A 12,620-nucleotide genomic window follows, 5' to 3' on the forward strand; every position below is an offset into this window, starting at 1 on the left:
TGTATCACAATGTTGCCCACTAGGTACAGCTTCATCTAAAATAATCAGCAAATCCTCTTTCTCACATTGACTCCATATACGTCTAGATTCACCACTCCTGTTATCGTTACTGCTACTCTCAGCTTGCATTGCTATTCATGTAAAAATTCCATGATTCCAACAATACGATGACAAAAAGCAAACAAATATAACAAGAACCTCATATGTTATATTTAATGTAAGTTGGTCTTCATACAAATTATACAAAAAATGTAACAAATAATATAAAATAAAGCAGTTACAACATTATATTATATAGAATAATCAATATTGACCACTTCGACTTCTCCACTCATCAAACATTTGCTTATCTAACTCATCTCTCTAGCTAGTCCATTGATTTGAGAAACCAATTGATCCTATAATATCCTCCTCCCTACTTATGTCAACATCATTTCTCATATCAAACTCAGCTTCTCTAGGATCAAGTGTCATTTCTCTCATAATAAGATTATATATAAGACAACATACAATAATTATCTTAATTTGTGTTGAAATTGGATAGAAAGATGAACTTCTTAAAATTATCCATCGTATTTTGGGAACCCCAAAGCATCTTTCTATGATATTTCTAGTAGATGCATGCTTCATGCTGAAATATTCTTTATGATTTATAGGTGCACAACCATCTCTTCACCTAAAAAGGTGATATTTTGTTCTCTTATAGGGTGCAAAAAATGTTTCACCTTTATTATAACCAGCATCCGCTAAACAATAACAACTTAACAAAGGAAAATGGCTCCTATTATATTATACAATGTTAGTTTACTACAATATAAAATTTTGGGATTGATCTTACCAATTGGTACTGTTAATCCATTTAGCCTACTTAATGCATCTCGAAGTACTCTTGAGTCTGAAGCAGAACCTTGCCAACCAAGTAATATAAATATAAATTCCATATTTGGGTTACATACACCTAAGACATTTGTAGCTATCTCACCATTCCTTGTTCGATATCTTGGTTTATCGATTTCGGGTACATTAACCTTAATATAAGTTCCATCTAATGCTCCCAAACAATTCTACGCCACAAACAAAGCTAGTCACATCAGATAATGCTACAAATATCTACTAGTTAACAATAGTAGCCAAACAATTCGATAAACAAACCTTAAACATTTTCTATCTATCATCCAAACAATTATCTAACACAGGTTCAGGATGCTTCAACAAAATCCCATGTCAGCGTAACACTTGATTCAACACTAAATTGAAATATCTACTAACTGTTTCCCTTGATCTATAGAATCTATTGATAATTGTACGGTTATTTGTATGATGAGCAATTATGTGCAAAAATATACACACTTGCTCTTCTAATGTAATAGTACCATCACTTTTAACATATCCATCATGGCATAATAACTAACATAAAATACCAAATGTTCTCCATCCATCCTAAGTTGACTAATACAATTAACATCATTGTCCAACAAACTATTTAGAATAGATGAATGCAATTTTGCACTCCTATTTATTTGATTCCTAACACCTCTATCATTTCTCATTCGCAATGATACATACATTTACATAAGCATGACAATCATAAAGCATGTACAAAAATATTCTAATTCTATATTATTTGGAAGCAATAAGAATGTAGCTAGTTTACTTCGAACCATATCCACTACAAATATATATATATATATATATATATAAATATAAAGCACATTAAATTGAATTGCTATATAATATAAGGCATCATGATAGAACATTTACATAAGGCATAGACAAACAATTTACATAAGGCATAGACAAACAATTTAACAAAAATAGAACATGCAGCATGTATAAGCTTTTTCAAAATAGTGCATTAAAAGACGAAAGAAGAATGCAACCACTATTAAATAACAATATAATTCCGTCACGAAATGATTATATGTTACATGGTCATCGCCTTTTCCAGAAAGAGTAATTGGTTTCTATGCACTTCATACTTATGTTTGTCTATACACCTTCTCTAGAAACATAATATTTGGAAGCTTAAAAACGTAAAGAATTTACTTATTTATTTTTTGACAAAAAGAGCATTGGATGAATAAAGAATGAGCAAGGATGCTCAAAGCTCTAGTTGTACAAATGAAAATTAATAAGAATATTAATAATTATAATAAAAGTAATAATGGAAACAAATAATATTTTACTTTAAACCATTTATTTTTTCTAGAGAAGGTGAATATAAGAATATATGTATGAAGTGGCTATGGTTATTTGGAATGTTTTTATTTTTGTTGGTTTGAGGATGATCATGATTTGTCACAAGAATTGATTATGATATGTTATCTTTGATTAATTCTTCATGGAAATTCTATGGTATCTTTGCCAACAAACCCAAAATTAAGGACCAAAAGAAAAAAAACAAATACAAACAATAATTCTGGTTTTTTATATATTTGTTTAATTATTTAAAAACCTCTTCATTTGTTAAATTTATTTCACATTCATCCATCTTTTTTGGATATGAGACGCCTAGTAAATATAGTAATAAAAAGAAGTCCCAATTTGATTTTAGCATATGCTCAGAACATAAAAAAAAAGCTTTTTTATTTTTTTGATAATATTCAACTATTTACATTCATCCACCCTCACTGGGTGTCTCAAATCATTCAATATGAAAGTATACATGGCTTAACAACCATGCCAGTCTCTCATAACAAAAACAATGTATAAGATGTAGTTTTGCTGTAGTAGAAATTCAAGAGCAGCATGGCAAACGAAAATCAAATCTCTCACCATCAATCCCTAAACCATATATGCACTTTTCTAAAAGACTCTGCAAAGAAAAAGAACAAATCCAAGAAATTATATGATTAAACTGTGCAGCACATAGCAGTACAATTATACAAATGATCAATTTGCTAAATATATGCATAGTGATTGCCAGTAATATGTTGGCGTGCACATTTGTATGAATTTTTTTGCTCCATATGTCTAATCAAGTATTTTAGTCTAAATTTTGCTCTTATTAAAGAGTTATAGGAAGAATATTATCTCATCTACTAAGTGTGTTTCTAGCATAAAGTTTCCTAGCAATCTAGCAGTAGTGCCTCAAATCTGGCCAATTTTCATCATTGTCAGCATAGGGCCAATTTTCATCCAAAAAACATTAAACTGATTCACCTTGATTAAGATATATGCATTGACGATGGGTATGGTACTAGGATTTTTAAAAACAATAATTAGATAGTTTTACATGATATGAATATGCTTCTACAGCGTGAAGAGTTTAAAATGGTATTTCATATGCTAATTTAAATGCAATTCTGTTTTCATGGTATTTCATGGTATTTCAACTTTTCTCACTAAGTTCCTTCAAAGAAAAGAAGCTACCATCAATTATTTCAAGCGAAAACTCAACCATCTCAGACAGATTAACAGATCTGGTAAACTCAAGGTCAAAGTTGATTGATCCAGTAGACAACAAAGAACATCCAGTTCTAACCCAAGTAAATGAAGATTGCATAATAAAAGAAAATAAATTCTTCAAAATCTCTTGAACAATCAGGACTAATGCATCCCTAGACACAAGGTTTATGATAATCAAAATTAATCACTCAAATTGCTAATTCATAGTGATATCATAACTTGAAGCAAACTGGTTGAATGCATAATCATTTATCCTCACTAGCTACGAAAAAAATCAACCTCAGTTGAATTTCAAAAAATGACAAATGGAAAAACAACTTTTTTTCAAACGATAATTTAGTCAACCCCGTTCAAGGTATTCCTATCTCTATGATATTTCTTGTGGCCTACATATTATTTATCCTTATCAGCTATGAAAAAGCAGTCAACAAAATCAAAATAATCTTTCGGTCTGCTATCAAGTCACAAAAGCTTTTTCATATAGATCGAACCCTCTTACACATATCAAAGAAAAAACAGAGAGCATAACACAAAGCTAAGCAGCACGTTATTTCTAAAAACAAAAATAGCTTATTCAGCCATCTCACATCTATCTACCAAGCACATATTTTATTTAGACAACACTTTTCATATCTGCAGTCAAGTACAAAATCATATACAGTGACCAAAATCTGCAACGAATCTATCATCATCCACCAGACAGAATTTACATTTGTGCACATAAATATTTTTCAAGGAATGCAACAACCGAATTTTTAGAAATAGCAAAGTAATTCGTAAAGTCTTACTGCTAAGCATGCGAAAACAAAATTAAATTCACTACCATTGACTGCCACAATTTTAAATTGAAACCATTATATTTAGCCAAAGTAATATCAAAATTGATTATCTTACTTTTCAACGGCTGTTCACGTAGACCACGAAGATAAGCCTTCTTCCTCACAAATTGAAGCCCTAAATCATGGAAATCAAAGCCTTAATTTGTGCAGAACAATGTGCCAGTTGGAAGCCCTAATTTTGCAAATCGAAGCCTTAAAGAAATCAAATAAAAAACGAAGAAGAAGAATCAAACGAAGAAGAGGAATATGGCAGATTGAAAAAGAAGAAGAAGAAGAATGCAGATGAAGAAGAAGAACACAGAAGATGAAAGAGACATTAGAGATCGAAGAATGAGAAAAAGAAGAAGAAGAAGAAGGAAAACAAACGGATTGAAGAAGAAGAGCAGTACTCACTGAGGGTTTCAACTCCGAGAGATGTGAACGGTCAGGTAAGAATGATCTGGCTAGAGACACCAGTGAGAGAGACCATAGCCTTCGATGAGTTTCGGCTACAAAGCTGACCCAAGGGGAGAGAAGGGTCAGTTTAATCCTCCTTTAGTGGGATTATTTCACTATAGCGGTTAAGTTATCCCTTTCTCAATTTGTTACTACCAAACACTTAATTGGGATACAATCCTGTCCAGTTCGGTGAAACAAACAGGCCCTCTGTGTGTTGTTTTTGTGGTATTAATACAGTCTTGTATATATATATATATATTTTAAAAAAATGCATTCTTTATAATTTTTGTTTTAAAAAAAAAAACAAAAAACAATGGCAAGGCTCACTCTGTCTATTCTTTTTTTTTTTTTTCTTGTATGATATGTTAATGGCTAATAAAAAAATTTAAAAATGATTTTTAACATAAGTCCATTGATATGGAAAAGATAAGTTATTTTCATAATTCTAAAAAAACATTATACAGTATCATTCTTTACACATTACTATTTAAATATATAAAAAAATATAAAATAATTTTATACAATATTTCTAATACCTAAAATACCTACAATTCATCATGTTTTAACTAAGCCAAAAAATTATGTGTTTTTTTTTTTTTTAAACAAATCGCTTACAAATCAAATACTACTCTACGAAAAATTTTTACAATGCTTTTGGACAAAACTGATAGTCATGAAAATTTCATAATTTTTTTTCTAGTCAAAACACTTTTAGGCAATAGAAAAATGTATTCATTGGAGTATTTGATGTTAAAATATTGAATGTTTCTAAAGATTTTCGATCATATACTTTTGAACATATTTGAAATGTTCAGTCACATATTTCTGAACATATTTGACATGTTCATCTCTGAAAAAGTGAAATCGCATACTTCTGAATGTGTTTGAGATATTCAGTTGCATACTTCTAAACATATCTAAGATATTCATATCTAAAAATGTTTGATTGTATACTTCAAAATATATTTAAAATATTTAATCATATATTTATGAACATATTTGAAATGTTCAATTCTATATTTCTAAACATAAATATTTTTAAGTAATAAATATTAAGCTTGGGTAAATCTTATATTACACGATAATATGATACAAACCTGGATGATGATTTACGAATTTATCTTAACAATATAGTGTTGGATCCGTATTAGTATCATCTAATAAAATCTAATACATGAATGAGTTTCAATAGGTAAAATATTATAATACACAATAAACCCATTAGATCTATTAATGAGAGATATTTTTGTAATTATATAAGTTTTATAACATTAAAATTATTTAATTTAATTAAACATGTATTGATTTGTTTTTTTTTTAATTTAATTTTTTTAAAAATCTAAAAACAAATAAATTTCTTTGCAAGATTTTTTTTTTAAAAAATTATTATTCTATTATTTAAAAGCTAAATCAAATTGAAATTTTTAAAATTGTATATATTTTTAATAAGTTAACGGATTATAAATAATTTAATGAATGAGTTTGTATTTATCTAATTCTATACAAAAGCTTAATATACCATATTTGAATTAACTGAATTTCATAAGACACAACACGATATATTACCAAATTCAGTAAAAATATATTTAATAATAATTTTAAATTGAATAAAAATATAAATTTATAATAAAACTGTATAGAATTCGTCTGATAGTATAACTATAACTTCTTTATGAAAAACTCAAATCGAATAAATTTATAACTTTGTTTAACAAAATAACAATAAATCTAAAACAAAAATAACAGTCGCTTTTTAATTGAGGTTAAATTAATATATTAATTGTAAAGAATTAAAAAAGTTAAAATCAAAATCCCAAAACCTAAATTAATATATTAATTATTTGTTGCCATTTGAACACAAATAGCTTATACCTTTTTTTTTTTTTTTTTTTTTTTTTTTTTTTTTTTTTGGGGCCAAACACTTTTTCACCATGTCAATAGCAAAAACTCGCCAACAAAAAAGCCCCCACGGTATGATTTGAATCTTTGCCGCTATATTGAAATCGGGGATGTCCACGTCCACCTCGTTTGCTGTGAAATCCACATTTTGGGTGTAGAGATTAAACCACCAGAAAAAAAACCTTCACCTGCAATCCAACAGTCAACAAATTGACACGTGGTATTATCGACACCATTGATGTGTTTTCATTTTCATTTCGTTTTACTCAGCTCTTTTATTTTTATTCATTTATTATTATTATTATTAAAATTATTTTTTATATTATATTTTCGATCTAAATCCTTACTCTCGTGGAAACTGGAAACCAAAACGAAACCCCTCCTCTCGTCCGTCTCCCACGGTGAATGTAAAAAGGAGGAAAATTTTCGAAAATTTCGACAATCGAATTCGAGATTCACCGTGTCAAATTAGGGTTTCAAAACAGAAGCTGAGATTGAAACCCTAATTCGTACTTCTTATGCGTGATCTTCAAAATTCGTTCGGGAAATTGATGGTGCTTGGCATTTCTGTAAAGGTGCGTATTTGATTTGATTTATTTATTCTGAAATTGTGGAGAAATGATTTGAATGAGTCGCCAAAAAAAAAGTGTGATCGCTTCCTTTTCTTTGGTTTTGCCCGAGAGATAATTTCTTTGTGGTAACTATTCAGTGTGGATTTGGCTTTACAGATCTGAATAATGTGTTGAGGCACGTATAATGGAATGTGAAATTTAGGTTTTCCTGGTCCGCAAATTCTGTGCCAATTTCTTTGTGATTTCAATTAGAAGTTTGAATTCGCTGTTTTTGAGTTTCAGATCTTGCTCTCTAAGGTAATCGAAGACGCATTCATGGCATTATTTTATTTAATTTTAATGGGATTGGCTTTTAAAGATTCGAGTGGATTTTCTTCAATTTTAGGTGGTTATATTATTGTAGAATTTGGAAATTCAAGGTTAGGGTTCGGAAAAAATGCATGTTAAAACGGCACAATCGTCATTTCGGGATCGGACGCATGAGTTCCAGAGCGTAGCGGAGAGGCTAAAGAAGTCATTCTCGTCGCATCCAGGGGCAAATGGGCCAAGTAGTGGTTCGAAGAAATCGGACGAGCAGCGATCTGCAATCGCAATTCAGTCCGAATTCAATAAGAGGGCTTCCAAGATCGGTTATGGGATACACCAGACATCACAGAAGCTTTCAAAGCTTGCAAAATGTAAGACATCGAACTGATATTGTAGTCATTTTCGTGATTAAAACATTAAGCAATGCACGCTGATTTAATTTTTACAAGTGAAAAGCCAAATTCTGCCACATCAATAGCATGTTCTGTATTACATAATGAGTATCTCTAAGGATTAAGCTATCAGGAAGTAATGTTATAAATGGGTTCTTGATATTCAGTCTTCCTAAGTAGAAAGATAGGTCCAATTGGCTTCTTTTATACGACCCTGTAGCTACCTTTAGTGGGGAAACTGATCTTTTAAATATTTTGTCCCAGTATCATGCACAAGCACTTATGCATAAGATGTTTTTGGGTCCATTGTTTGGGGGTGTGCTTGTGTAACCTTTTAATTCTCCTACCATTTCTTCTGTCCAAGTTTATATTGAAACTTTTGATGTATGTGTATTTTTATATATATCTATTGTATTCATTTGCACGTGCTACTTTCTGTTTCCCATATATTTTATTTTATCTAATTTTTTGCTTTGTTTACCTAGTTCTTTTCTATCAGAATTTGATTTCATGGAATATATCAGATAGAGTAGGTCAAATCATCAAATTCACCAATTTTTTCTTATTCACATTCCATGTTTCATTTTGTTAATCTAAAATTGTCTTCTTTACTTTGCTTTATTGATAAAGTCAGTTTAAAATATAAACTAAGACATATAAACAATTGAATTCGTCAATTAACATTACCAATAACCCATTCTACATAGCTAAAAATAAATAAATAAATAAATAATTGGCTTCCCAAAAAGAAACAAAGAAAAATAGCGAAGAGCATTAAATAGATATTGGATTATGCTTTTATGTGTTTTAATTAGATATTTCATATTTTAAAAATATCTCTTGTTTAATCTCTTTTTATAATGGAAATTTAAGAGACTAATAAAAGAACTCAGAGTGTACATGGGAAGACTTTTTTTTTCAACAAGTTGAGGCCACATGCGCCAAGGTGCTCCTTTGAGAACACTGGATGTAAACAATTCAGTCATAATATACACTAGCAAAGAGAGGAGATCAGAGAAAACACCATATTAATCAAGAAGAAGGAGAACTAAATAAATTCTATGATATTGTCAAAATTTCTCAATAGTCTCATGCCTATAAATTTGAATAGAATTCTTATTTCAGAATGTGAGTCTATATTTTAGCTATAGTATTCAGTGTTGTCGCTTGGGTTTGTTAAACATAATAGTAACTCTATTGCCTCAGTTCACTTTACCCCTACTCTTCCGAAAATAAATTTATTAATATTATTTTTTTAAAATTTTTATTTTCTCCAGGTGTATTGGCTGTTGTCAGAACACTTGACAATGCATATCTGACTTGAACATGATGACTTTTATGATATATTTATGACAGTTATTCCACTTTTATGGCTAGCATAAAAGATAAGAGTTCTTATATCATTAGCAAAGCTGGTGACAATGCATGTCTGACTTGAACATGATTACTTTTATGTCATATTGTACTTTTTATGGCTTGCACAAAAGATAGAGTTCTTATATCATTAGCAAAGTTGGTGAACTTGGTTTTCCTTTTTCTTTTTCCAAAATATTTGTTTTTGAGGTTTTGGACTTTAGTTTGCTATTTTTGGATATCTTTGGAGATGTAAGGTTGCAGCAATATTCGAAGTGTATGGTTTTGTTGTTGATGATGTTTTTGTAGTAAACTATGATGGCGTGGTGGTTATTGTTGTTATTGTACTTTAATCATTGAGGTTAAAGGGGTTGTTTGTTTGTCTAATATGCATCTATCTTTTCTTGTAGTGGCAAAGAGGACTTCAGTTTTTGATGACCCCACTATGGAAATCCAGGAACTGACAGCAGTTATCAAGCAGGATATGACGGCGTTGAACTCTGCGGTTGTAGACCTTCAACTCCTGTGCAACTCAAGAAATGAGAGTGGGAATATCTCTAGTGACACCACCAGTCATTCAACCACAGTTGTAGATGACCTAAAAAATCGCTTAATGAGCGCCACAAAAGAGTTCAAAGAAGTCCTCACCATGCGAACAGAGGTAATGCTAAATGCTGGTTTTATATTCTTGATTTTAGTTTCACCAGTAATCTGAATGTAACTGTGTTGCATTCCTGTTGTTCTATTGCTTTTTTAAAATGTTTGCCTCTCCAACTAATTGTTCTTCATTACTCTTCTGAAGAATTTGAAGGTTCATGAAAACAGAAGGCAGTTGTTTTCATCTGCTGCGTCTAAGGATTCTACAAATCCTTTTGTTCGTCAACGTCCACTGGCTGCCAGGGCCGCTGCAAGTTCTTCGAGTGCTCCTCCTCTTCCATGGGCAAATGAGTCAACGTCTTCATCGGAGCTTTTCCCCAAGTAAGAGCTTGTTTGGATTTAGGTTTATTGGGCCATAACCATACAGGCTTACTATTTAGTTAATGAAGATTATATTGACCTTTGAAATCATGAATAACTATGTCATTATTATTAAATAAGCTTGTTGGCGATTGTCGTAGATGATTTGTGTAGGTGGTGAATTTTATATCACTTGCATAAAGAGTTTTTGTGATTTCTATAATATCAAAACCTTTTCCATTATGTCTTTTTGATTGAAATATTGTAATTATTTTCATAATGGCTTTGAACCTCTCTTCATCCAAGCATTATTCGTCTCTCTCTCTCTCTCTCTCTCTCTCTCTCTCCCCTTTTTAAAAGTCCTTGCATATCATAATACTTTCTGATTTGGTGCTATATCTTAGTGGATTGATTTCTAAACTTTTGTTGTTGATCTTGTGTATTAGCCTCTTATGTAACTGTATTTAAGTTGAGAAGTTGGTTAATATCAACTTTGGTTCTATGTCTTAGTCAAACCTTTTTCTGTATCTAAAATTTTATAGGAAGCAGAATGGGGAGAGTCAGCCATTACTGCAGCAGCAAAATCAACAACAGCAGCAGCTTGTTCCATTGCAAGACACTTACATGCAGAGCAGAGCTGAGGCTCTGCAAAATGTAGAGTCCACTATTCATGAGCTGAGCAACATCTTCAACCAACTGGCAACTCTGGTCTCTCAGCAGGGAGAGATTGCCATCAGGTTTTACCTTATTTCTAATATATATGCTGAAATTAAGTAAATTATGTTTACTCAATTAGCATGATACAATGATTAGCAATCACCACATATTTTCTAGAGTTCACACGCTTGGTACATTGATATTAAAACTGGTCACTTAGGTATTTGTTTTGGAGATTTCACTAGTCATCAAAATGTTAAGCTAATTTTTCATATGCTGCTTGAAGCTTTTTGTATTTTACAAGAAAATACTGAGCTAAGCATTGACTAATCAAATTACTTTTCCATTCCATTCAAACCTGGGGAAGAAGTTTATTAGATCAGTAAGCTGAGAGATGTTAGGCAATCGTAAGAATAGCAAAAGCTTTTCTTTATCTGCCCTGTAAAGGCAGTGACATGCTGGAGAAGTGCATTTCAACAATTCTTCCTGTCAGTGCAAGGCAGATTAGGGAAATAAGCATTTATTTGCTAGCTCTAAACTGATAGTACTGGTAGCTTTTTATTTGAGAATTTATTACATAATTCATAGAATTGCTAGACTATTCCCGTTTATACTTTCCTTCTGCTTTGATTTGATCCCATTCTATATCTTCTGATGTGACAATCTGGAAGTTTTGTTGTTATTCTTAAGTTTTTTATCAGACTGCCATAGATAAGTATACTATGTTATGAATATATATGCTAATCTATTGAGTTGTTGTGAGTCCGCATAAATGCATATTACTTGGCGTTCAGAATATTTTGTCCCAGACAGGCTAGACTCCTAGTGATTATCAGATTAAAATTGGCCACCTGATATCCTTGACCTAAGCAAAAAAAGGAATGAGACAATGTCAAACTGAGCTACAAATTGGGTTTTGATGATTAAAAACTAGTTTGTTTTGTGAGTCAGCATAGGTACATTTTAATTGGTGTTCAGAATATTTTGTACTAGACTCTAATGATTATTAGATCAAAATTGGCCACTGATATCCTTGACCTAAGGAAGAAAGTGAACTACACAATGTCAACTGGTTTGATCATTAAAAGCGTGTTTGTTTGTGATGTGTATTCATCTTAAAGTCTATCTGAGAGTTGACATTTGTACATTGCTCAGGATCGATGAGAACATGGATGACACGTTGGCCAATGTAGAGGGGGCACAAGGGGCACTGCTGAAGTATTTGAATAGTATATCATCCAATAGGTGGCTGATGATCAAGATATTCTTTGTATTAATTTTTTTCCTCATGGTTTTCTTATTTTTTGTGGCATAGTAATTGCAGAGACAAATTCAAAAGAAAAGAAAGTTACTGGTTCTTTACTTGATGATAAGCCGTTTTCAATTCTTTTTAACTTCTCCTTTTGTTCTTGCTGGCAGTAAGAGATGAGTATCCAGTTTGGTCTTATGTGATATATGTGTACGGGTATATGTAACTGTAAAAGTTGAGAACAATATGACTTGCCAAGAATTCTGTTCAAGTCCTTTTTTTTTTTTTTTTTCATTTTTATATGCATATATGAAGTTGTTAAATAATTTCAGTTGATGAATTTATTATTTCGCAACTCTGGATTTGACTGAGTTATACATAAAATAATAAGTTAATACTTTATCATTTAAATTTTAAAACAATTGCTCTTCACTTGAGTAGGAATTTATTTAATAATCAATTATTTGATATGACTATCTATTTTAAAGCCTTATTGGATTGTTTTAAATATTTGACAATCCTAATTTTGTTGGACTACTAAAATATTTGA

At 30.9% G+C, this 12,620-nt stretch overlaps 1 protein-coding gene across 5 annotated transcripts; it reads left to right on the top strand.

The window, feature by feature from the left end:
• The first annotated feature begins 6,909 nt into the window (after positions 1-6,909).
• Positions 6,910-12,341, top strand: LOC107414151 (syntaxin-32). 5 transcript variants are annotated; one of them, XM_048466978.2, is made up of 7 exons: positions 6,910-7,159; positions 7,313-7,453; positions 7,542-7,833; positions 9,618-9,868; positions 10,010-10,185; positions 10,707-10,901; positions 11,977-12,341. In XM_048466978.2, the coding sequence occupies exons 3-7, from the start codon at positions 7,593-7,595 to the stop codon at positions 12,134-12,136; spliced, it is 1,023 nt and encodes a 340-aa protein (XP_048322935.2). In that variant the 5' UTR covers positions 6,910-7,159; positions 7,313-7,453; positions 7,542-7,592; the 3' UTR covers positions 12,137-12,341. The 5 variants fall into 5 exon arrangements, with proteins under 5 accessions (XP_048322935.2, XP_048322936.2, XP_048322938.2 ...); XM_048466979.2 differs by having other exon boundaries at positions 7,560-7,833; XM_048466981.2 differs by having other exon boundaries at positions 7,439-7,453.
• Positions 12,342-12,620: the final 279 nt, after the last annotated feature.

The sequence above is a fragment of the Ziziphus jujuba genome, chromosome 4 (genome assembly GCF_031755915.1).
Source record: "Ziziphus jujuba cultivar Dongzao chromosome 4, ASM3175591v1".
NCBI classification, from domain to species: domain Eukaryota; kingdom Viridiplantae; phylum Streptophyta; class Magnoliopsida; order Rosales; family Rhamnaceae; genus Ziziphus; species Ziziphus jujuba.